Source organism: Ambystoma mexicanum, chromosome 5p (assembly GCF_040938575.1).
Source record: "Ambystoma mexicanum isolate Mex_15411 chromosome 5p, UKY_AmexF1_1, whole genome shotgun sequence".
Taxonomy (NCBI): Eukaryota; Metazoa; Chordata; class Amphibia; order Caudata; family Ambystomatidae; genus Ambystoma; species Ambystoma mexicanum.
This window is the reverse complement of record NC_090930.1, coordinates 967298498-967325616: the sequence shown is the minus strand read 5'-3', so window position 1 is coordinate 967325616 and position 27119 is coordinate 967298498. Positions and strand designations below refer to the sequence as shown.

The 27119-nt window shown below is 41.3% G+C and overlaps 1 protein-coding gene across 1 annotated transcript in view; it reads left to right on the top strand.

Moving 5' to 3' along the window:
- ABCA13 (ATP binding cassette subfamily A member 13) overlaps positions 1-27119 on the top strand; it is a 2251223-nt gene that overhangs the window by 1830431 nt on the left and 393673 nt on the right. Inside the window, exon 42 of the mRNA XM_069613428.1 lies at positions 20677-20827. Within this exon, the coding sequence (XP_069469529.1) occupies positions 20677-20827 (151 nt within the window). The remainder of the gene's footprint in view (positions 1-20676; positions 20828-27119) is intronic.

Sequence of the window (27119 nt, the reverse complement as noted above, 5' to 3'; positions counted from 1 at the left end):
AATCACTCCTTGTATTCAGATTGGGCCATGTACAACAATAATACAGTGGACGTGCATTATTTCAGCACACAGACATGCGTAGTTGGTATGCGTGGTTGGTATGCGTGGTTGGTGGTATTTTGGTGAGCATAATTCCCTTGTTTTATTTGTGGCCCCAATATCCAGAACCCCTTATTTTTGTTTAGATTTTTCGTGTAATCACTAGAGAGACCTCAGGCTTGCATTTCAGGAACACCACATTTTCATTTTTAGTGTGCCACCATGGGCAATTTCTCTCTGTCTTATCTACGGCAGCGAGCTATCATGTGGTATTTTCACTGTCTTATATATGGTAGTGAACTATGTCCCGGGCCTCCCTTTTTGCCGACTCATAGACCTCCGACAAACTACAACACACACAGTTATAATTGCTCATACTGAATTACATTGTGCACACGGCTGCAGCCAAATCTGATGTTTAGCTACCTTGAAAATGACAATTGCACTGTCTAAACATCTCCCCACATCATCAGCACTGTATTGGTAAACATAAAACACACCACCCGTCTGCTTTCAAATATTTTTGTGTATTATAAAAGTTGCATTTAAACACGATCTCACTCTTTACAGAAATAAATAAAATAGCACAGTAACAGCATTATCTGTGATACACTGAAAAGAGAGTGGCGGAGACAAGAACTCAATTTGCAACATTAAACACGTGAGTAAAGCACAGGAATCTCCTTTCCTACACTGACTGAATATTCTCGTACACACTCAGCCCCCACACTTCTGTAATTACCTTATCTGTTCAGCATGAGTTTTCTCCGGCTGTTCTCTTTCTGAATTTGGCTCCCTTGAAGATTAACCCCAGTGAAAACAAGCGTCTTTCGTTCTCAAACCAGGGTTATTGCCTGGAATTCTCAGCTTTTGCAGCAGGAATGCTTCAGCCAGGAAACAGGTCCTTCTCCCAGCTCTGCCAAATCTGGATTGTCCTCCCCCTCTCCTCAAGCTTCCCCAGCAAAACTCTAATCACTGCCTCTAGCATGATACTTGCTATGACGCTGCTCCAATCAGAATCAATCATGCCATCTCCTCCCTCACTACACAATGGCTCATTTCTACAGTAACCATTTGTAACCAACTGATTTCCTGTTCCTTCGAGCCCTTTGCTTCCTGTAGTTATGTGGACAGAGCAGCAGAGAAAAAGAAAAAAAAATGAATGTGCGTTTAAAAGTTCACTTTCAGAGTAGGCCTAATTCTGCAGTGGAGACACATTTTTATTAGTGGGTTATGTTAAATGCAGTTTTATTAGTCAGGTTAGTTATTAATTTTCAAATGTGTCTCTTGCACCATAGGCATTTCAGGTGAAAAATAGTGTGCATTTTTGAATGTGCACATGTGCTTTTAACTGTAAAAATAGATTTGCATCTTATATGTAAAAATCGTTTTTGACTGAATAGCCTGTCTTTACTTATATGTCCATGTTACTCTGGCAACACATATAGCAATGCACCACACCCCTGTGGTGGTGCTGCATCAAAAAAAAATTGCTACCTGTGCAGTAGTGCTGTATTCTGTGCTGTAACACGCCAAATATCCTTACAGGAGTATGCTGAGAAAAGTGAGTATTGAGTCAAAAAGGTTATCAAAAGTAAAATAGTGAAACCACATCATCTCCCTCTGCCTCCGTTTTGAGGAATAAAATGGCTCTGCCGAAAGTGATTTCCAAGGGAAATGGAAAACTTGTAGAAAAGGAAAGTTCCAGCCCACTTTCGTCTAATGCATTTTAGCCGGGTTTATTTTAACACTTTTGTTTGCGGAAAAATGCATGTGGTAAGTGGGAGTAAGGTATAAATGAGTGTGGGGAATGGGGATTGTAAGGGCAGTCCTCGGGGTCTCCCTCTGCATGCTGCCCCGCAAAAGAGTGCAAAATTTTGTCAAAATACATTCAGCAAAAAAGTTGTGGCAAAGGTTCATATAACTAAAGGAAGACCATTCATGGAGAGGAAATATGTTTATAGGCTGTCTAGAACAGACATAGCATATACATGCATAGATTGAACACAATTGGTGTCTAATTCATGTATTTTGTTTTTTAGAGTGTGGACCATTGTCCGCTGGGTAGGCCATTTTAAAATCAGAAATTATTAAGAGACAAACAGAGATAAATATTGGGGCTGTGAAAAAGGCCAAATCAGGGATCGTGAAAGCATACATACAATGAGCCTGACAAGTAAAAGTCTGACACATAAAACTGATAGTAGGATCCAACGGGACAGAGACCAATATGATTTGAGGGTATAGAATGGATGAACATTGTGTTTAAGTTTCCTAGGACTAAGTCCCTGGAGGTAGGTGCGGGGATGAAGACACTTTGGTCCTCATCACGAGTGGGTGGTATCCTGGCGATACATCCACCGAAATACCTCCCAATGCTATTAGTGTTACCGCAACTTGGTCCAGCGCTATTAGTGCCAAATCCCAAGTTGCGTTGGGTGGGTAGTTCCCCTTTCATATTGGGTCCATTAGAACCAATGGGACATTTTCTGTAAATTACTGCAGCGCTAATAACGCCGTGGTAATTGCGCCAGAAATGGGTGGCAAGTTGCTCCGAGCTGGAGGTGGATCCCCAACTTTCCGCCCAGCTCATAGTTGGGCGCAGCATTAATGCGCCGTTAATTGTGTTACTACCGCCCTTTAACTGCCACACCTAACTTGTGATTGAGGCCCCTTCAACTGATACCAGTGATAGTCATGTGGCAGGGCAAGAAAACCTGAGTTTACCTTCATCTGAGAGCAGGAATAAGTAGAAGGAGTGAGCCAAAGCATCTGAGTGCACCTGCATGCCATGTATTATAGAGTGGCTGTGGAAAATAGAAGCAAACACCTGCAAGATGAAGAAGGCACTGGCATGCAGATCCACAGGGAGAGAAGGTGTTCTACATGGCGAGTACAGCTAGGCTTAGAGTTTAGCAAGGTCAGACCTATCAGTGAATGTGCCTGAGGTACAATCTAGAACTGCCAATTTCTTGATTTCAGACGCACTGAACAAAGAACGGCCATTCGGTTACTGCATGTGGAGTGATATTGAATTCACAGAAATCTAAATTGGAATCCAAGGAAGAAGTAAGGATTGGAAATTGGCCTGTAAACTGTTCATACAAAAATGAACTATTGTGGTTTGCTTCTGGCTGTACCTAAACCGTTAGTCAGATCCAAAGAGATACAAATAGTGGTTGGCCAGATGGTAATGGAGCTGTACAAAAGGATTATGTTATTGAGGCCTGGGTCTGTAGTGGTTGAAGGCATGACTGATATATTCAATAACAGGATGGCTTGTTGAAAATGTGGAGGAGGAGGAGTTTGCAGGATTGGAAAGGCATGTACAATGTATTCCTACGGAATACACTTGCTTTTGGCATATCTCTTGTAAAATAACCTCTAAGAAGGCGTTTACAAGGTGGAATTGGTCAGAAGGTGGATTAATCCTTAGGGTGGCGTGTACGCGCAGAAATGGAGCAGGGTGGAGTTAGGAGGGCCGCACTGGCTAAAGTACTGTAGATACACCAACTGGCGGTGTTAGGTTTAAGACGTTGATATTTTGGCATACCTTGTCATGTCATCGTTTGATATTTTGACACTCTACATTGTTGCCCTTTTTCAGTGGGCATTTTCACATAGCATCAAAGAAACGCACGATGCCACCCTGTCCACACCTGGTTTAGGTCACAAATCATCAATTCTTCTTTTACAGATTGTCATCATACTCATTCATTTCAGAACTCTGTGGCCGGGGGACCTAGTACTGCAGCTTTCATCTGTTGGTTGGCTAAATAGGTCACAAGTAGACAAAACCTAATAAAAAAGTACCTATGAAGGAAGTGGGTCATGATTCCCAATTATCTATGTGTTTTTTCACAATCTTTTTTCAACCAAACTAAGAGCAGATAGCGTCAATTGATAACGGATCCATGCTTTTTCAATTGTCTGGTGGTAAGTTAGGATAGTAGTGTGGTTCCTTAAAATGCACACACATCAAAAAAGTGTCATTAGGGATGCAAATAAACCTCAGATTACGGGAACAGCATGGGAAATGGAGGATGAGGAGTACATTCAGAAATGACCTGTTCAGCAATCACGTGATCGGTTATTCTCAGGTGCTTACAAGGATCGGCAGACTTTCAATGTCTGATTGCTCCTGGTTACCATTACTGGCCACTCTTATCTAGAAAACCAAGCCATGGCAGGAAGACCTCTAGAGCAGCAGTAACCGATGCAGATTCACTGAAAAACCACTGGGCATATTTCTGTGAATCTCACATGCATTTTCATTTTGAGGATGGAAAAGAATTGTATTCAGTAGCTGCCCATGCTACTGCGGTTCAATTTCAATTGTGATGCAGAGAGGGTTAAATCTGACTCTCTTGTCCACTGTGTTGCAAAGGAAATGGGAAGATGGGAGTTGGAGGGTGTTGAAGATGCTCGCTTTTACATCCACTTTCAATATCTCCGTAGAAGGAAGGGTTTTCCCCTTCATTGAAGGGAAGCACTTGTGTAATAAACGAAAACAAACATTTTAAAATCAGGGGACATTTTATAATGTGTAGCTCCATCAGTGGTGTGCAGGAAACACATTGGGGTTATAACAGCCCTATAATGTGGGTGCAGGTGACAAGTGGATGCAAAGTGGTCTGACGTGGTGTGGACCAAGAACTGCAGTGTTTCTACTGTGTCTATCGAGGAAGAGGTGTTTACCATCAGTGTATCCCAGAAGCAGTTAAAAACACTCAGAACGTGTGGAGCGCTGTGCGGGTGAAAAGTGGATGCAAAGTCATCTAGCATGGTGTGGACCAAGAACTGCAGTGTTTCTACTGTGTCTATTGAGGAGGAGGCGCTTACCAGCAGTGTATCCCAGAATCAGTTAAAACCCTCAGAATGCTGCGCGGGTGACACGTGGATACAAAATGGTCTGGTGTGGTCCAGCGAGAGTGCAATGGGACTGTGGGCTGGAAGCTGCTAAACTTTCATGGTAAGCCACCTCAGTAGCGAAGCTTTTATCCAAATCTGCTCAGCATCTACTGCTCTAACTTAATAACTTTGGTAACCTGTGACCCTTCTCTATCAGACGATAAAGTCTGAGTTTGGAGCGATTATGCCTGGAAAGGCTCCAGATAGACCCAGAGTTTATAACCCACGCAAAGCGAAGCTGTATGGTAAAACCAACAACTATAAAATAGTGTCTGTAAGGGTTTGCGAAGTGAGTGGAAAGGTGCCAGGCGGTGAGAGCGAGGGAGGGGCCAAAGCTGTTGCTGCTCCAGGGAGAAGCTGGGGAATCACCAGTTATTTCCACTCGGAGGGACAAAGGGGGCAATCTCGAGCTAAAATTGCAGTGGCAATTACTCAGAGAGAGGTGTTTAACTCCTCAGAGATAGACAGTCATTCCAACAACAGTATTTCCCTTGGTGACATTTATAATAACTCTCTCCTAGAGGTATTTTACTCTATCTGTGATGCCTCTCACCCACAAGAACGTGCATGTTAGAAGGCAGAGGTTGTGCCAGTGGTGGGGGCGTGGACGATAAAGAAAATGCAACTCCATCTTCCTGCCCCATAATCCACTATCAATCCTGCCTCGCTACTTCCCCCAACTTGTGCTTTGAGCCTACGCCTCAGCATGTTGATGACTCTGCTCCTGCCGAGGGAGCAAATGGGAATTTGAACTTCTTTGTGAGATCGGCCGAATCGAGTACTCCGGACAACAGCGATGTCTTTAACTTTGCTGTGAAGATCTGTGAAGAATCCATGAAGACTTACTCAAGCAAGGGGTGATCATTAATGCACTAATTGCTTCATCATCGCCAAAAAACATGGCTCCAGAAGTCTCATCAAGTGGAGTTAAATGAAAATGAGGGTGATGCTCAGAAAGTGTGGGAGTCAATGGGCCCGCCCAGTGAGACTGCTTCTATAGCCGATCTGGATATAATAGAGCTGATGTCCCCCACCATTGCCTTACTCAACCAGAACAGGAAAGATGCAGGATGAAACGTATACAACATACTCAAGCAGTCACACCTATTAATCCTCCTCCTGTTACCCACGTACAACCAGGCCCTCTGCTGAACTCAACCATATTCTCCATGTCTCAGCCACGGGGTGTGAGGAAGAAGATCATTGGGAGGAGAAAACAGCTGCAGTTGGTGGGAAACATTACAAGTTGGTTACTTAAAGACAAATGTAGTAGGGATTCAACAGGTGGTTGAAGCTCTTGATGACCATTCCGGCCGGGGATCCGGAAATGAATATGTCTGAATTGCAAAATTCGGTATCTGACCTATTGAAGGTGGCTGACGCAATAAAGGAAGTAGCGGTCCCTGAAGTGTCCAATAAGCAAGCACAGTCAGATAAAGATTCCTTTGACCCCCACATATTATCTATAGCTGCTAAAACCAAGGACACAAAAGCTCCTAACCTAAATCGCTCAGTTCTTATGAAACTGTTTATGAAGATAACGTCTTTGCATATTTTAAACTCATCTGACTTTGATTTTATACACCCATGGGTGCTAAAAATGCCTTTACGACTCGTCCACATTGCACGTTGACGGAAAGTGCCACAATGATAAGGGCGAAGAAAGCCTCACTTGCTTACCTGGACTTTGAACTTGATAAGCAAACTTGTGAGCCGGCTCTGAGGGAGTTGTATACCTTTATGGGCGAAGCTCCAATCCCAGTGATGGAGCGGGTACCCTTGTCGGGACAAAATAAATATGAGGAGTTTAATAACAAAGCAGTCCTTAGGCGGCTCAGAAGTGTTTTCCAAAGTATGGGTCCTGGTGTTGTATGAAGGTGGAAAATGGGTTGCTGGAATATCAGGGGTTACGCACATTTTTGCCCAAATGGCCCATCAACTAAATTGTTCACAAGTTTTAAAGTGGTTATGCTGCAGGAAACCTGGTTGCGTGCATTATTATATTTAGACGGGTACACCATTTTCCAAACATTAGCATCTAAGGCCCCCAGGGGACCACCCACGGGTGGCTTGATGACTGGGGTATGTGCTGAATGGACAGCAAGCCAGGTTCTCCTGCCCAATGAGAAAGGCAATGTGTTGGCAGTGGAAGTGTGCATGCCAAGGGGGGGTGGGGGATTGCCCAGCAAATGCTAGTGTTGAATGTATATGAGCCTCCAGGCAGTCGCAGAACAGAGGACATTTTTTAATACATTGATAAGATCATTGATATTTGGGGAGCCTTGCCCATGAGTGAGATCATTTTGCTGGAGGAGACCTGAATGCATGTTGTGGTGATGCTCCCCCAGTTCCCACCTACCAGTGCGTGTCCTCAAGCATTATCATGCAGGCCAAACAAATCAACCAGAAGGGTTGACAGTGGCTTGAATTTATTGCCGAATGGGAACTAATATTTCTGAATGGGAGAACTGTGGGTGACTCTCCAGGGAAACCAATCTGGCAAATGGGCACCGAATCTGCCACCCTCGATTATCTGTGGCAGATTTATGGCAAGAATACCTTACTGTAGGCCAGAGTCAGCTTTTGAAGTAATACATAGCCAATGTAGTGAACACGCCCTGCTGTGTTTGGAGCTGGGAGGGCCTCAAGAGGATACGCATACACCGTGTCTGGGGGAGGTGGAAGTTAATCCCGGTGGCAACTGCATTACTTGGTCCCATTTGAATATCCACAAAGCTTGCACTGCCCTGTGGGAGGTAGTTAGTGAAGTCTTGTCTCTATTATATATGGCTTCTGCAAACAACATAGAAGAATGGATATATGGGATGATGTGTGCAGTGGCAGTGGTCAAAGGACAACTGAAGGGCTGTATTGGCAATTTAAAACCCCATAGATATGACCATGAAATTAAAAGGGCTAGAGTCAAACTAAGAAAACATCTGTGTCGAATCAAAATTGCAGATGAAGCTATAGTAGTAACCTTGAAATTTTTTTAAAAAGGTTAAAAACTGCTGTAGAAATTGGTTAAAGCATCACAAATGTAAAGGGCTAAATAGGGATTGGCAAAACATGATGGCAGCTGTCTGTAGTATAAACGCGAGAACAATGTGGCAAGTACTGACATTGGCGAGCAGCGCAAAGGAGCATCCTGAGATTAAATTCAATAGTGGAACAACATTGGCTGTGAAAATGTTTTCCCCAGAGGCCCAGTCAAGAGGTATCAAACCTCTGGTAGAGGGTGGTAGTAAGTGGCCACTGTCTCTTAACATTTTAGATCTGCAAGTACTGAAAAATAAGTTGAAATACTCCATAGCTTCAGGCCCAGAATGCCTGATGGCTGCTGTTCTGCTAAGAGGTCACAAAGGGTGGTCAATGCTGTTGCTGAAGTTTTTCGATAAGAGTCTTTAGTGAACAAGGCATTCCAGTATCGTGGACAAAGGCCATTTTACTCCCAGTGCACAAAGCAGACGACAGACAGAGAGGATAGAATTATAGGCTATTATCCATGCTGAAGGTCTCTGGGAAATTGTTTGCCTCCCGAGTGCTGTCTCAACTACAATCTTGGCCAGAAAGGGATGGCATTGTGGGCCCCTTCCAGACAGGTTTTCGCCCTGGCTCTAGCACATTGCTTAACATCAGACTTCTAAATGCATTGGTGCTGAGAGCAAGGGGGAAACAGAGTGCTCCGCTATATGTTTCGTTTGTAGACTTCCGAGCAGCATTTGACCTGGTTGATCATGCACCGTAGGGGGGACAATTCGTATTGCCTTCCACAGCAACTCCATAGTGTGTATTTGCCTGGGGAATACTGGTAGCTTGTCCAGGCCAGTAAGAATGAACAGGGGAGTCGAGCATGGTTGAGCACTAGTGTTCAATCTTTATCTGGTGGACTTACTAGACTGTCTAGAGAGTCAAGCTAGATGTCCACCTAAAATTGGAATCAAGCCAGTCTCTTCTATGCTCTATGCGGACGATCTGGTCAAATGTGACCAGACCTTCCCTAGTTTGAAGAATATGTTAAACGAATTTGGGAGATACTCAAACTGACAGCCAGGACATTAGCATGGGCATAAGACTAAGATTGATTTTCCTTGAGGAGAATAACAATCGCCCTGTGATGGTGACAACCGTGGGGGAGGTTCAATATAATGATTCTTACAAATATCTGGGCATTACTATCTGAAAGCGGGAAAATTATTCTAATATCATCAAATTGAAAACCAGAAAAGCCAAGCAATTAAGTACACTCTGTTGCGGATTTGTTCACCAGCATGCAGGCTATTCCCTTGGTGGGATAGTCACGCTGTACAGGCAGTGGTTTTGCCCTTCCACCTTATACGGTTTGGAGCCCATCGCATTGTGCAATCTAATTGGCTAAACAGACTGGAGAGGCATTTTTGGTGCAGTGTGTTGGGGTTGCCAAGTGCGACCCCTATGGAATATGTACACTTAGAATTAGGTCTGACTTGCCTGACGGGTCTGGCGTTCAGAAGAGAGTAAGTATGATGGTTATTATGAAATGCCTTACGCATTGTGTGAGTGGTCGTAATCAGTTGTAGGGGTGCCTTTCTGCAGATAAAGTCTGTTGAACTCAATTTCTGATATTATGTTGCCATATTATTATGGATTGCTGTTTCATTTTATCTAATTGTTGCTGTCTTTTTTTTTACGGTTGATAATGCTTGTTAGTTTATGAAAAGTTCTGATTTGAACTAAAACATAAATAAATTATTATTATAATGTGGTATGCAGGGAAACAGGCAGCAATTCAGAAACAATCTGAAAACCTTCCTGTTTGGATGAGCTCTGTGGCCGTCATCATGACAAACCCACGCGAGTTGTCCCATTCATGTTGTGTTTGTTGAATTGATGCATGTTCTGTTTCCCGGGCCATAGAGCGCGTTACGCATTTATTAACATAACATAACATCTATGTAGTGCTGCCTGTTGTATCCGTCACCGCCATACCTGTAACCATGCCCACCGCAAGAATGCACCCTGAAAACTATAGAAGAGATACCCCGCAACGAAAGGAGCCTTTTTCATGGGCCCCTCATCTGCATGATTGGAGATACCTTTCTGTGTGTGTGCGTGTAGCATGCACCGCTGTGTCAGCACATTTTCTAAATGGATTTTCTTCACCGATGAATCATTGAAAGGAACTTGAAGAGCATTGTGCATGTGTAACCACATTACAGCCTGAGCCAGAATAACGCATGAACTATTAAGCGCAGAGGGCGGACTCCAAGAACAGGAAAGTACGGGGAATGAAGCTCATACCATTTGCTGACACTGTTCAATGTTTTCTAAAATGTCTAGCTCCACCGTCGATAAAATAAGAAAATGGGATAGATTCTGCCCAAGGCAGAGAGAAGCAGAAACCGTCCTTGTACTGAAAGTACATATGAACTGCTGTGTTATGTCAACATGATTTGTAAATATATATGTTTATATCACTGAGTGATGTATTATGACCTCAACTGAACTGCTAATGGACCGAAACGGGAAACTTGATTTAAATAACTGAAGTACAAAATGGCCGAATGTGTATAACATCCATGTTGACATTTATTTTCAAATAGGTGTACCATAACATGCATACGCACACATACGACGTGTGTACGTTTATGCATGTTATGTTGCGTGTATTTGAAAATCAATGTAAAAAGATGTAATGTATGCAATAGGTAGTTTTACTTCACTTAATTAAATCCAGTCTCCCATTTCAGTCAGACACTCCCTCCTTCCCCCTTCACCTCGGCCCCAACTAATGCATTCGCGCATCCCTTGGGAATCTACTTGATAAGTGTTTTCGATCCATTCCACATATACCGACATACCAGCAGAACGTGTAAGAACCGCTGCCACGCCCTGGATGACGCATGAGCTGTCTTGTCCCCCTTTCAATCTGTGGCCGGGCAGTACATTAACTGCCCAGTTCTGACACCCAGAAGCCACGGAAGCACACCAGAATGGCACATTAATTGAAATGTTTTCTTGATGTTTTTTTTTTCTTTCTCGAAAGCCCATCACGCTCAATCGAAAAACGTTAAAGCGTCTTGACAGGTCTGGAGCTACGCCATTCCATTGAATTACCGTCAATGAGCGCGTGCTTAGGCGGTTGAACTAATGGCAGCCATTTAGCATCATTACTGGTAATGACACCATGGCGATGTGGTTTGCTTCCTAACACTCGCTGAAATGTTATTTAGTTATGCTTGAAGGCTGGAGCCAGTGGCTGCTTAAAATGAGCGCCATGCTTCAAAGATGACATGGCCTATTAGCGCGTCGTTTACAAGCCTATGATTAACCTTTCATTGCTTCGATACCAGGTTTGCATCTTCGATCGAGAAGTCGCAAGACGTTTGATTACAGTCCTTTCCATGTTAGCCTCTTTGGTTTTATGCGCGCCATGCTTTCCGGAGGCCCCACGCAAACTCCCATCACGGAAGCTTTGTACACACTTACATGTCAGCTATTGCTTACGCCAGCTTGCACTAAATATGTACATATAAGCAACATTTGGATTTACATGTATTAAGGACACAGTCCTTCAGCACATGCGCGTGGGCACACATTACCCAGGGCATTACCACAGTCGCATGACTTACAAAAGGACATGTGAATTGGGAAAAGGTATGTGTTGATAAGGATGACGTCGAACAAAAAACTGGCGACGATATAGTCAGACATGTGACCGGCGGGGAATATTCACAGGGGGCTATCCGGATAATGAATGCAAAGGAGGGTACTGTGATTGGGAGAAGAATGTGTTGGTATAGTAAGGGGCTTTTATTATGGTGGGGAGGTGGAGCCCGAGAACTGGCCTTAATTCACGGGTATTAGAGTGCTTTTAAATTCAAGGGGTAAGTAGCTGTAGTGATGGGAGGAGGGGGCAAAGAAGAGGGGGGTTAAGCAGGGTGCTAAAGCGGAAGGTGCACGGGTGGGGGTAGCAGGTGTTAAGAGTTAGCAAAGTGGGGGCCTAGCCCATATGTAGATCTGTAGACTGATAGTAGACCTTTGTTGAGGGGTCAGATAGCATGTATGTGAGTTAAGGATGTGGCAGGTGGTGCAGGCTGCAAATAGCACGTTGTCAAGAGCTGTAAAAGAGAGGACGGGGACGTCTAAGATGATGCTTAGGGAGGAGATCAAACGACTACAGCAGGGATGAGGACCTTTGTGGAATGATAGGTGGCACACTGGCAGATATGTGTTTGGCACTTTGATAAACTGTTGGAGCTTTAAATAGCTGTCAAAGAGCATCCATGATTGTGAGCTTTGGGGTATGGTGTGTCGAAGTCAGGATGAAAGGATGATGGCGAGGGAAGGCGAGAGGGGCTACCTGGGCAGGGAGGCAGAAGACTTCAGTCTTAGTGGAGTTCAGCGTAAGACAGTGAAGTGCAGTCCAGTTGCGCATGGTGGGGAGACAGTCCGAGATCTTCCAGGAGCGATTTGGGGTAAAGGCAGGAAAGTAAAAGAAAGGAAAGGAAGATGTTTTCGTACTTTGCAAATGGGTGGTAGGAAATTCAAACATAAAAAGACAAAATTGCTAAAGTAAGGGCACAGCTTTTTCATAAGGGCACCCCGTGGTAGTGAATAACACATAGACAAGGTTACCCCGACGTGGATTAGGAAAGTATTGTGGGGGCCACCAACACGGTCATTTTTAGCCAGAAAAGTAGTGTAACATGGGTGACACATTCTAAATGAAGGTCACTTTCGGCAAGTGGGTGCATATGTATTTAGGTTTGTGTATTTCTGTTAAAGGTCCCACACCAACTCTTTATCACCTCTCAGTGATTGAGGCCCACCTCAAACTTGTAAACTCTAAGGGTCTCATGATTTGCTTGTTGATGGTAAAACAGACACTATTGTGCACTACTGCTGTTTTACCCCCCGGCAGCATTATGGGGTTTGCAACCAATATGTGCCAGTCACTGGCTGCTGGAAATGTAAGGTTTTCCAGTCCCCTTACAATGGCAGCATTGGCTTATGTGGTATGACCACGCATGGTTATATCACATGTTCATAATCAAGTACAATGGGGCTCCAAAACAGAGAACAACTACTGAATCTGTTGTGAAGCATCTTCAATAATTTCAAAGAGCAATCTTTAAATGCATCGTAATTGTTAATATTTATCTTCAAAATAAAAATGTAATTGTTCATTTAATCTTGACAATATATAATAGTATAACACGCTTCATGTAAAACCCCTGTTTCGAACACTGCAAAGACTCAAAACATGAAAAGAAAATGGAATTTAAGAATGCTAAAGCCAGTTATTAAATGTACAAATGAAACATGCATCTATACAGAATAATGTGAACATTGATTCGTTCTCAACCGGTATGAACATCTAAATGTGTCCCAGTTTTTGACTGGAGAGAGGATCTGAAGAAGCAGGCAAATTGCAGAAAGGAATGCAATGGCTTACAAACATGATTAACCTCAATATACAAGTGACTGGAGCTGTGAAATTCTCATTGATCAAAAATGTTGAGGAAGGTTCTCAAACTGATGCAGGTCCGCTCTTCTGTGCGGTAGCGAGAGCAGCATGCAGTAGCTGGGGAACACTGAATGCAATGGCCGCAGATAAGCATAGTGTGGTCAATATGCCTAAGGATATATGCAGTGATGTCCCCGAATGTGCATACAGTGTGAAAACCCATGCGTGTGCGAAGAAAGCCCCTTCTCTAGAAATAAATAAATTATGATAAATCAATCTATGCAAACAAAGCCACATTGAAATGTAGGATATATTAAATCTCAATAAATGGACACCCAAAGAAATGTAAGAATTAACAATGATGTATTAATCTAAATAAAATCAGCATTTAAATCCACATGGGTAAATTAATAATTCTGTTCATACCATTTCCAAAAAGAAATCCAAAAGGATAAATGTTACTGTAATTTCAAAATGGCACCCTTTCTCCTAGGAAATTACTCAATTGGCCTGATTAACAAAGCGTTTTTCAATGTTCCGGTTCTTGGTACCTAGAGAAATGTCTTGCAACTGGTGAATCAGTTTTGTTGACATGAATGTCTGACTTATGTTCTTTAAATGTTCTCGAAGTCATTGCCCATGTTGCACCTAAGGGTATGATATGATCGTTTGTTTATATATACCCTATACATAATGCGTTTCAAGGCAAGGGTGGGAACAAGGGAAAATACAATGACATTCGTACAGACCATGAACAGTAAGGATGTGAAATTAACTATCATACTTGGCCTGACGACATTTCACATAGTGCAAGAGCTAAGACATAGATAAGGAAGGGAGGGGGAGAGTGGGAGGGAAATGGAAACCGACAGGTGACTACTGTACTAGGCCTGATGGCATTTTTGGTAGAGCCAGAGAAAAACAAAAGGTGAGGGAGAAGGGTGCAGAAAGGGATGGGGAGGAACAGCGACTATCGTACTATGACTCACAACATTTCAGATAGTGCTGGAGGTGGGGGGGTATCAAGTAGGGGGAGGTGACAGTAGAGGTTGCTATCATACTAGATCCAGGGACAATTCTGATAGAGTAAGTGTATAGAAGAAAGTAAGGGTAGCAGATAGGAAAAGGGAGAGGAGGAGAGAACAGAGAGTAAGCAGTCAAAAAGAGTGGAGAAGCAAGAGTGGAGAGCGAATACAATTGCAGAAGTCAGTAGTAACACATAATATTGCAAGCCAGGATAGAAGATGAAGATGGTAACAGCATGATTCAGGGCCACTATGAGTACAAGATGCAAAGGAAGTCCAGCATGAGAGTTGAGAAAGAGTGACGCACCGTGAATCAATGAAGTCCAGAACAGTCAAATCCAAGATTGGCCACAGGGCGGTGATGGTGAAACCAGAATGTATCAGGACAGACTCTTGCAAAGTAGGCTGGAGGGTGGGTAATTGTAATTGTTTATTATTTGTAGAGCGCTCATACACAAGTGAAGTGTTTCAAAGCATAGTATATCATGGTGTCACTTAGGCAAGTCATATGTTGTTTAAAATGTATTTTATTACTTGTGACGGAATAGTTAAATAAGTCACCTTTAATAACATGACCGCAACACACACAGCTAAAACAAGGGTAAGTCCCATTGTTAAGAGTGAATGCCACGCGTTCAAGGGTCAGATGTTTGTAAACAATCAGAATACGTGTGATAATTGCCTAGATTAGGCATCAGTTGATGACACATTGCTTTTGATGATATTTGTAACACTTTGTGGTAATCTGTCTTGGTGTTATGGGACTGTATTTGTGGTGATGTCAGAGCTGGTGACATCACAGCCAGAATGGTGAGTGTACAGGTGTTGGAATTACATGGGGGACCTTTGGTCTGGCAGTTAGAGGAAGAGATGGCTGGAGGGTGTGGGGGAACCAGTGTTTCCGTTACCTTCCGTCGATCTAAGTGTGTGGCCTCTGTGTACCCATCACACGCGTTCTTGTGGACATAGTGGCAATAATGATACACTGGGATTGCACTTACCTGGTGACGGTCCTCTATGCAAGGGCTGCAGCGCTACTACACACATCCAATAAATGGACAATAGGTGGAAACACGATGCATTCTGTTGGAAGGAGTAGTCTAGGAAGGAAATGTTAACAATGATTGTCATTTCATTTGACGGATTTCTCTAAGGCTCTGCCAACAGTGGATGGTTTATTTCCCAGTTCTGCCAATGTTTGCTGCAAGATATTCAGTGCACAGCTCAGGTCTGTGCTGCACGAGATGATGCTTTTATCTCAAATAAGTTGAGAATAAAGTGGACTGTTGAGCATGATAGAGGGAGGTAAAGATCTAGAAAGCAATGAAGAATCCTCAATCACCAGTGCATTACTCATTACCAAAAAATCATAAAACTTCACAACTACTGGTTACATCTATCGTCTAGTCTCCCGATGGGATTCCATGTTTTGCACCTCTTGTCTTACAGTGGTAATCTCTTAATACTTCTGGCTCCCCAAAATAATATTTTTTTGAAAGACAATAGATTTGATTAATAAACTAAAATTAGAACCTGCCCACACTGGCAAACCATGGCAGCCATTGTTACAAGTGATGTAATTAGCCTGCCTGCTAGTATCCCATTATTTCTGTGACAGGATACTTCTGAATATCATATCGCATCACTAGGTTTATCCTTTCAGAGTAACTCATTTAGTTGCCATACTCACTTGTGTACACAATGACCGGGCAACTCAATGGATCCAAATGGGTTCCTTTTCATGACCATATTGCATGAATAGAAACAATTTTAATGTTGCTCGCAGAGAAAGGCAAACTGATGGAAATGTATGCTTATTTTGTATTAATGATATTGTTGTCACATGCAGGCTGGGATAGGCAGTTTCATGCATTTTTCTGAAACCTGGAAGTATTCATGCAACATTAAAATGTACTGGCACCGAAAAGGATCAAGAGTCCAATTCACAGAAGCGTTTTATAACTGCAAAACCCCATTGGATAACGCTCCGTGAATGAGGCCCTCTGTGATAACATGAGAAGATCTGTGCCGCAAGATCATGTAAATGGTAGAGGTGCACTTTATATACCCCATGTAGTCTCACATGACAGAACAAGTTAGATCATTAGGGGTACTTGGCGAGAAATATTACTAATAAGCAGCTGAGAGGCATGCCAGCTGGCTAGCGATGGATGTGGATGCACGGCATGTTGTGAGGGATTGTCCAGCACATAAGCCGCAAACCCCAGAAGTGATTACTTTTGGCATTCCAAGGAAAGATTTGGGACATCATTGCCCTTTATGGGACCAATATCTGTTCTGCATAGACATGTGAGATTTGCTTTTGTGATATCTGTGACAGGGGATTCATTCTAATGCCCACTAAGTTACTCTGGGTGATGGGTGACTATGGAGTAACAGCAGAGTAGTTAAGGTGCTGGGACGTGATGAGCAAGGCCACCTCTGTCACAGCAATGACACAGTGGAGAATGGGTAATGGAGCCCCATATGTAACGAGGTGGATGAGCCTAGGATCAGGGGAGTGCACATACATTAAAATGTGTATCTAGGATGAAATATAGTCCACGGTGCAGGTGATGTTTCAGCACCAGGTGGAACCTGTTAGTAAAAGAGGGCAGGACATGGAGAATGGCAAATAGCTTTCATGTGTATGCATTACATTGAGATATTCTGCGTGCACCTGCATTTTAAAACCATCATAGTAAGATTGCCATGGAGTTCTACTACAACATTTGTTGCTGTAGTTCCATCTGTGTTATCTTATGTTTCATCAATGTTCCATCAGCATTCGTGTTCAGGAAGAACGACCTGTAACTTTCTAAAGAGCCTCTTAGTGGTGCACAAAGCTACATGTGCCCATGCCATGCAATGGTGTGTTCGTTAGCTGAGCAGAAGTTCCCTTGACTGGCTTTTGCGGGTCAGCTCTTTAGCTATGCAGATGCATCTCTGATTTAATGAAGGGTGGAGACTTAAGGGCCCACCCACTACATCTTTGGAAGTTACATAGACAGCCCCTTGCTCCAAAGTTGAGTATTTTTTGATCTTACATGACATGTCAGTTTCAACGCATACGGACTCTGAGAAACACGTTGATCTAGGCTGCTCTGACTACATTACTAGCTTAATTGATCTCATTATGAGTTTGACGGTAATTTCGCCACACCTAATTAGCATTACTGTCACTCGGTCTGATGATATGATAGGTTATTTATAACCCACATAATACCCAGAGGTGTCTAATCGCGGTCTCGGGTTGCTCCGTGTCGCCTTGCTTCCAAGGCGAGCACGTTGCTCCTGAGCTATCCTCCAGAGTCGATGGTAAATTCACTAGACTACAAGTGGTGGTAAGGCAGTGTTGGTCCCTTTCCATGGATTCCAACAGTACAGCATGGGGATTTGGATGAAATTAGCACGGCTGAAAATTCTGTCCACAGATGTTCCCCCAGACTTTGTAGTTAAAGTGGAGGAAACATTTCCCATCAAGTGCTGCAGGTATTTCCACTATTTTACTTCCAAACTTGTTGCAAACTAGACCCACATATCGAGAAACACATACAAGATTATCCAACAATAATTTATAGGAAAGCCAGAACTCTGAAAAACATGTTGAGTCCTTCTATGATGTCCGAAGAGGAAGAAGAAGAAACAAGATCACAAACATGGCTACGACAACCACATTCAGGTTTCAGAATATGTGGCTTCTGTTCGATGTGCCACTATGCACTACAAGAAACAGTTACTTTAACGAACCAAGAAGGTGTCAAAACAAAGATTAGGGAACAAATTAATTGTAGATCCAAACATGTGGTCTAGGCAGTGATATGTGTCTGTAATCTGCTCTACATTGGGAGCACCATTCGGGAGTTAAGAACTAGAATTAGAGAACATATTTCAGCCATAGGAAGTCAAGACAAAAACCTCCCGTTATCTGTTCATTGGCAAAACCAACACCAAATGCATAATAAAAAAGACATTAGATTTATTGGACTGAAAAGAATCAAAATGGGCAAATGAGGAGGAAATCAAGAACTTTGCTTAAGGCAAGAAGAAGCCAGATTAATCTGTCATTTTCAAAAATTGGAACATGGATTAAATTCAGACAATGAAATGATTCACTTTTTGTGATGCTGGAGAAGTAGCAGAGAAATAGCAGAAACAAAACAAAAAAAAATGATAATATACAGGACTCTTGTTATGAATATTGCAAATGTTTTCATTAATTACAAAAATATTTTTTTTCCTGTTTTATATTTTGTTCAATTATAATTTGTTGCATAGAAAAATATTATTGAATACTGCAATGTTAAAACATATGCTTCAGATATACACATGGGGAGATCCTATATATGGGCGAAACCGCTAATCAGATGAAAGTTAAACAGATGAGAGAGGCGAAATTTACATCAAACCACAGGTACCACAATGCACCATTTTGAAATTGTGAAAAGAATGCTAATAAAATATAGTGAGAAAATAATGGTTAATGAAGAAAACTAAAGTTACCATAATGCACCATTCCCAACAGGAAACTGTCTTAGGTATACATAATATACAGAGATTGCGGGGGGGGAAGGAAAAAAATACTAATAAACATAGTGAAAAATTAGTTACTCCTTTAACTTAAATTTTTGTAAATTTGGACATAATAATAAGTAACAGATCAGCCGCGCAAGATAAATACGGAAGTTTAAATTCAAATCAATGTTACACTAAACACAAATGCAACAGATCATTTTAAATATCAAAAAGGAAAAAAGGACTTACGTACTAAAACTCAGCCCAAAGTATGGCCGCCAAATTTAGTAAATGAACAAAAGGAAAGAGGGACTAGCAATCTGTAACTCTTTATGAACAAGGATTTGTCAGAACCGAAACAGGACCCCCGATGCTTGAGGCAGGAGCAAGAGAATTTTGTAGGTAAGCGCTTTTAAGGGGTGGAAAGACCACCGCTACAAGCATGCTCAATGTGGAATTCAGCACGCTTGATGCCGAGTGGCATAAACAAAATATATTTTGGTTGGGATTTCAAACTCACGCGAAAGGGTGTTTTGGTAAACACAAATGGGAAGCAAATCGGTTACCAGTCATTGTAACTGAAAAAGTAATTCCTAGTGACCGCTAGAGTAACAGAATGCATGAGACCAAGGATATGTAATGCGATTGGAGGATTGCAAATATGAATAGCACTTTTTACATAAATGCAATGAGAAAGATGTTACTAGTCATGCTTACCAGAGTTTAAAATGTGTCTAAATATATGCCAGGGAATCATGCATAAAGAATCAATCCGATAGAAGGTTAAAAGGCTAATGTTAGCATAATAGAACAACCAAATTTGTTCTAGGTGGGATTTAACCCTGGAACTACCGTGATACACTTCAACTAAAAACTAATTCCCGGAAATAAGGAAAGGGAGATTCGCACTACATTCAATAAGGGTAAGAAAACAAATTTACATGCTTTTCTGACAGCCAAAAATTGTTAGGTCCATGCCATCCCATACTTACTTCTTTTTCGGATTGCACAAATTTAATTTTAAAAAACTAACATAGTCACTGTAATGGATTTATTTTTAAGCATTTGAGGTAACTAAGAGATGCTGCACTTTTAGGTGTTCATGCAATTTGAGAATGCCAAAAGGATATACTACACAGCCTAAATTACTATTCTAACTACTAAATGTGTTACAAAATATGCTAAAATGCTATTTCATATGTTATATTTTGTGTTTTGTTTTATTACATGTTACGCTTGCATTCAGCCCGGATTTGAAAAAGGCGCCAATGAAACGCCGAAACACGTGTCATCCATATGGGCAGAACATATATCAAATAAATTAAGAAAATATACTTGAAGAAACTTGACTACGTACTTTTATTCATTTACATCAGAAATTTGGCGCAAAGAGGTGTAGGCACAAACAAACTACTGCTTACTTTACAAACGGAGCTGAGGGACACTATGTCTCCGTGTTGACCTACATCCTTGCGACACAAGAATAAAATAATAAAATAAGAAAACCATTGCCAACCTTAATAGCACTAACATACGGGTCGCGAGAGTACACCTTATGAGATCCCCACTCAAGAAGTTCCTCACTCAGTAGAATGTTTTATGTTTTATCTGTAACATGTAGCGGAATGATTCAAGATTCATAATTAACTAAAACAATGTGGAACAATATGTATTTATATCGAATGAAGCTTTGAATGTGCGGTATTAACTCTTATTTCTGTTTTCTTTGGGGAATAGCTCTGAAAGGGACATACTGACTGCAAGCACGGAAGGCACACTAATCGGATACTGTCCACAGCAGGATGCCCTGGACGAGCTATTGACTGGCTGGGAACATCTCCATTACTATTGTCGACTCCGAGGAATCGCAACACAGTATATCCATAAGGTAAGTCATGTTGGTTCGACGTCCAAATCACTGCATTGCTGTGATGTCTATCTGGCAAATTATAAGACCAATCAGGTCTGCAAATACCTTTTGCTTGAATTTGGCAAAACCATTTTTGCTGTGACTCACAGGGTAGAATGGTATTTCTCCGACATTTTATAACTTAAAAATGATTCCAAATCTATATTGATATAAAGGTAATTAAAAGAAAAGGCAAATTATCCTTACCTATGATTCTGTTTCATCATTTGCACCCGAGCGACACAGCGGTTTAACATGCTGAGACATTTAAATGTTTTGATTGTTCGTAAGCATTTGATAAGCATTTGTTTGCGTATATTTCTTCTGAATCATTGTGTCGTTTGTGTGCCGTACCTGTGACTCAGATATTTAATATCACAAATAAATAACCCCAAAATAATATACAGCACCACCAAAATCACAAAGCAGTCATTTATTGCCAAACTAACATATTTACATCAACCAAGACAAACACATTCTGCTGCCACTGGAAATGGAAATATTAACATTAACCTGTAATAAAAGTGTACATATTCTGTAATTAATGTGTTAGCTACCTGCAGCTTGTTCTTTGAACTATGCCATTATTTACTAAAATGACATGGTGTTCAAATATACCACAATGTACCATGAAAAGCGGGGGCTCAGGCTAGAAGAAGCTATGTATTCAAAGTAAACAATCCAAGCTATCTTTGAGTGGACTTGCAACATCACCAATCATCAGAACACGTGTTCCAGGATGCCCATGTGCCCAATGATGTCCGATTAGCTTTAAAGACATTTTGTGGCATCATTCAGCATAAACTACTTTAAATTAGAGCAAAAGGCCTCTGAAGTGTCAGATGTCAAAGTTCAAAATCAGGTGAAACCTGCCAAACTTCTCATTACAAAGGTATTGTACAGTATTAATTAATTAAACTTTTATAATGGGACCATGATTCGAACCTGTGTTGCTCTGCTTTGTCTTGCTTCCGAGACAAATGCGTTGCCCCTGAGCATCCTACCAGCTCAGCATGTCTGTTTTCTGCCTAGTCTGAGGCTTCAAGAGAAGATATGGATCCCTTCTTCAGGCGCGGTTGGTCATTCCTTTCTTAGATTCCCATGTTCACAGTTTAGTTGAATTGCATTGTACAGGTTTGGAAAGGAAGTGTTTTAGTAGCCTGTAACTTGCATACGCACGTGGGAGAAGAAGAGGCGCACATTCTTTCAGAGCTATTTTTAATAGGCATGCACATTTTTTGCTGGCAATAGTGCTGTTTGACTTCCAAGGTGGTTCAGTAAGGCTAGCAGACATACATGATCAGCTGCGCTTCATCTACCCACCAAAATCCCCATGACCTGTAAAAGTGCTGGTGGGCATTGCTGCACCTTTTACTGGCATTTTTTAACGACCCTTGGGATGAGAAAATGACCCTCTTTTGAGGAGCCAATGATATCATTTGATATTTCTAGGTCCTGATGTCTGAGTGTTTTGAAGAACAAATAAAGACTTGTTAACTGTAGCTTTTCAAGCAATGTCCTAGACCAACGAAATTCAAACTGGCCAACCACTAGTTTGTGGTTGTTGACACACCAATGTGTGTTGCTATTTCCTCAAATGGCCTGTTCGGTTTTGCTCAAAAAGAGAAAACACGACTTGTGCATTTTCTTGTGTGATAGTGTGGTATTGGGATTGTCTCTGATTCAATGGTTTCCATTGTGTTGGAATGGATGTGAACTAGGCCCGCTTTGATGCTCTGAGGTTTTCCATCGACATTTGTTGCAAGTTCTTTGCCCCTTTCAAGAAATGAATGTGTTTGAATCATATAATTGGCTTAGGAGTTCATCTTTGCGTTTGGCAATGGATTGAGTAATGAGGATAAAAACCCATTTCCCAAATACTATAATGGAATCGACTTTTGTGTTCTCTAATGACTTTAATCTATGGAATATGTATCCGTTTTTTAATTTTGTTTTACATAGAAACATCCCCAAATCTGAAAATTCTCACCACAACAACCCCATCCTAAACTTTTGGGACAAGAAACAGGCTGTTTTTCCTCTGAATATTCTGTTTAATTAAAATATAAATTAAAAAAAAGGCAGGTTCCCAGAATTTTAAATGCTGTGGAAGTATTCTGCACAAATACAGGAAGCTTGTGTACAGAAATGAATCACAAAATACCTGCTATTATCTCACTAATATTTTACATTTGCAATACACACAAACCTCTATTCATACAAAAGCAAGTCCACAATTCTAGGCAAAAATATGCAATCTTCTCCAAAAAGAACTTTCAAATGATCACCTCTTAACATCACATTTCAAAGAAAGCACAAAATGTTTTCATAGTAACTTGACACTAAAGGATTTTCTGACATCATCGACACGTTTCGGCATCATAGAAAAACATTGGGTTCACATATAACTTTCTTATTCCAGGCCGCATTCAACTTTAGATGTTGGGCCTGGTTGGTTTCTAGCTTGGACACACAATAAAAAGTATTGTGCAGGGCATGTTTGACTACTTTGTCTACAAGCTTGGGTTTAGAATATAAGCTTGTATTTTGTATAGCACAATATCTAGATTCATTCAAAGGCTCACACAAACATTGGAATGTACATTTGTGATAGAAAAGGAATCAACACTTCATTTCAATTGGCAATAGAAGTCCACATAAGGTAGAATCCTTTCTTTTCTGCACAATGGTATTTAGAAAAACGGCATTGGTTACTTGAATTTACCTTATTTTCTTGGGAATGAACGGAAGGAAATAACCTCCTTCCTATTCCACTTAAATGGGTATAAAACACTTTTCAAGGTTCTCTTTTTATGTAATCTAGAGTTTTCAGAAGGCAAGAAATCTATACATTGGTGCAAATCTGTCAATCATGTTGTACACCATTTCACAAATGCAGATATAAATTGTCCCTCTGAAAACTACTGGATTACTTAGTATTTGGCTACTGCCAGATAATATTATGCCCTGCACAATCATAGATTCTAAGACATTCTATTTTAGAACACTGCCACAAGGTTTCCCTTACAGGCCCCGTCGTAATTAAGTAACATAGCTTGTTGCAGATTCTTTTCATTGCTATCAGTGGTTTAATAATTCTTGAGACATTTATCTAAATGCACAGGGGTTGTTCTACTCACATTTGGTTAATCTGTTTAAAAGGCTATGATATTTATTTTATATTTTGTGTAAAGTTTATAAATTAAACTGTATCACAATAAATAAATAAATAAATAAATAAAGGCCCAGGACAGGTAGGAAAATCAACAGCTTCAGGCAGATTATCCAAGTGAGCATTGCTCCTAGTACCTCGCCTGCTTACAAAATCCCTCTCAGACAATTGCTTCTGCCTTTGGACAGTCTTCTCCTTTTTGTTCCCTCTGGAAAAGTCCTTCTTAAGGAGGGTTCCCATCAGCTACAGACAGGTGAAGCCCTAATCTGCACCTGTTGGATAGGTTTTTCAACAACTCTACCAACTTCCTATGTGTTTGACCTGAAATACTTGACAAATCCAACCCATGCAGCATCATTTGACACAGCAATTTCATATTGGACAGTGTGTATGAATATTGGACAGGGTGTATGAATGGTTCAGTGCACTCACTGACACTCCCAATTAACCACCCCCCCCCCTTTCCCTTGATTGGCCAATAGTATTTTTACATGTGACAAGAGGATGTATTTCTCTGCTCCTCCCTGGAACGGAACTACGATCAAAATGGACAGAAATATATCTTCTCATTAACATTTCTTGTTTGGACCCGCACCATTATTTATCAAGGCCTATATATGCAGAACTGCAGGAACATTCTGAATTTGTGGACATCCTTCATGTTCCAGTAGCTGATACTGTGATAACATTAATATGATATGTAACTCTAGTAATCATCATCAACATCATTATACTTTTTTTGGTTGTAGGCCTTAAAAGCATACAATACTAATGGTTAAAATAGGATTAATGCATCTGCAAATCATGCATTCCCAGTGAAAACAAGATACAATTCAAAGGCCCATGCATCTTATTAAAATTAGAAATAAACCACAAGATGAATACAACTCTTTACAATTCCAACTCAAACCAATTTATGGTTCATAGCCAAGCCTTGATCAATCAGTTAGCAGCTATTTTAGATAGAAACTGCAAGAGAGGGTAAGCCAGGTCTGATATTATTTGTATACAATACAATGCAATGCGTCATTAATACTCTGAACATTATGTGAGTTCAATAGCGGTCTAAGATATTACCATCAATATTGTCCATACAATGGGTAAACAAACATAAAGTGATGCTTAGCTTGCTCCTATTCCTCACAATGCAAACAGTTCCCAGGCTCCATTGTCCAGTGGCTTGGAGAAGAACTCAGTGGTAAAATGCCTAGTCTCTCTTTTGTCATCATACTTTTAGTAATCCTCTTGAATGGACAATCCAAATAGGTCTCCATGCATAGAGTCAATATATTTTTCAAGTACTCTATAGTCCAATTTTCTTATCGCATAGACATTAAGGAGATCCTTCAAGTACCATTCCTCAAATGCACTATAGAACATCATCTTGTGCTGCAAACTATACATACAAGGATTACTCCACAGACTGGGCAGATCAAAGTTAACTAGAATTCTTTTGGTGTAGTTAAGCCATAGAATTTGTGTAATATTCTGTACTGTTAGAGCATTGCATTGAGCTTCAAGATAGAGGTTCAGTGCTGGGTAATGAGATGCACACTTGAAGCTCATTGAAGTAACTCTAAGAATGTATTACTTCCATCGAATTCTCATCAAGTTTCATAGTAATCGGACCCAATCTCCCATTTCATCAGTCTGCCTTCTCCCTTCGTCATAACATCTCTCTCCAACAACAGTAACCCAATGTTCCATTCCAAAAAGGAATGTGTAATAGTGTACACTTCATGGGCTACAAACATTCAAGGTTAAAATGGCAGAATAACATATTTACACATGTTTGTAATGGGAGAACAACGTATTTACATATGTACACATTTACCTGATACAAAACAACACCTCCTTCATTTCATGGAATTATATGGATACAGACCTTTCCTGTGTGCTTCCCTCATTCCACATGTTACCACCCTATCCTTACTCCATTTCTCACCATTCCTCAAATGTAAAGTATTTCCAAAATGTCTCACCACCTTTAGAGGGCTGAAATACCTCATATATCCTTTCTGCACTCTCCTTCCACTGTTCAACTTCACCACTTCACCCTCTCACATCAAACGCTCCCCTACAGAATTCTTTTCATCATACCTCCTTTTAGTTTTGATTTGGTCATGTATCATCCTCTCTCGTATCATCTCTTGACGCACTATCACCACCAAAGTTCCCCATCCATCCTGGCTTCAACCTGGTATCAGGTAATCTCCTTCTCAATGCCTCAAACAGTGAAACTCCCGTGACCTGATGGGGTGAATTTTTGTATTGCATGACCCTCTCCATCACAGCCCATGACCAATTGCCACCTGTCGCTACAGCAATTTGTATCGCTTCCATCAAAGTCCTGTTGAATCTCTACAAAGTCACATTTCCCTTGGGATTATATAGCATGTTGTGGTATGCCCCACTCCATTCTCTTTTTTAAATTCTTGCATTTCCCTAGGCACTAATTGTGGCTCATGATCTGATACCAATTTCCTGGGAATACCCTCCCTCTAAAATACTCCTTCCAAAAAACTCACAACCTTGCCCGCACTTATGCACACATCCTGCCATTTGGACAATTAATCCATAACCACTATAACATAAGAACTTTGTTGTCCTTTTGCCGATATCGGACCCAGAATTCCTACAGCAATCACATCCAGACAGAATTGGGTGGTTCAATCACAGTCATTGGTGACGTCCTGGCCAACAAAATCTTGTCACTATTTTTACAACCCTCACAATCTTTAAAAAAATTCTGCACCTCCCTATCCAATCCGGGCCACCAAGAAGCTTGCTGAATCAATCCCTAGGTCTCAGACACACCCAAATGCCCTCCATGGGCTACGCCAAGTACCACTCGCCTCATTCCTTCTGGTGCCACCATTCTATCTCCTCAGGTCAAAATCCCTTTCCCAACATTCAACTCATTTTTTACTCTTCTATATTCTTTTAATTCTTCGTCAGTGTCTTCCTTCGGCCACCCTTCCTGCATATATTTTACAACCCGCGGTATACACTTCGTCCCTCTCACACTGTTCTCCCCATTCCTTTTTGTCCACCACTCTGCAATTTGTGAACACTTCTCCATCCTCCTCACACCCTTTC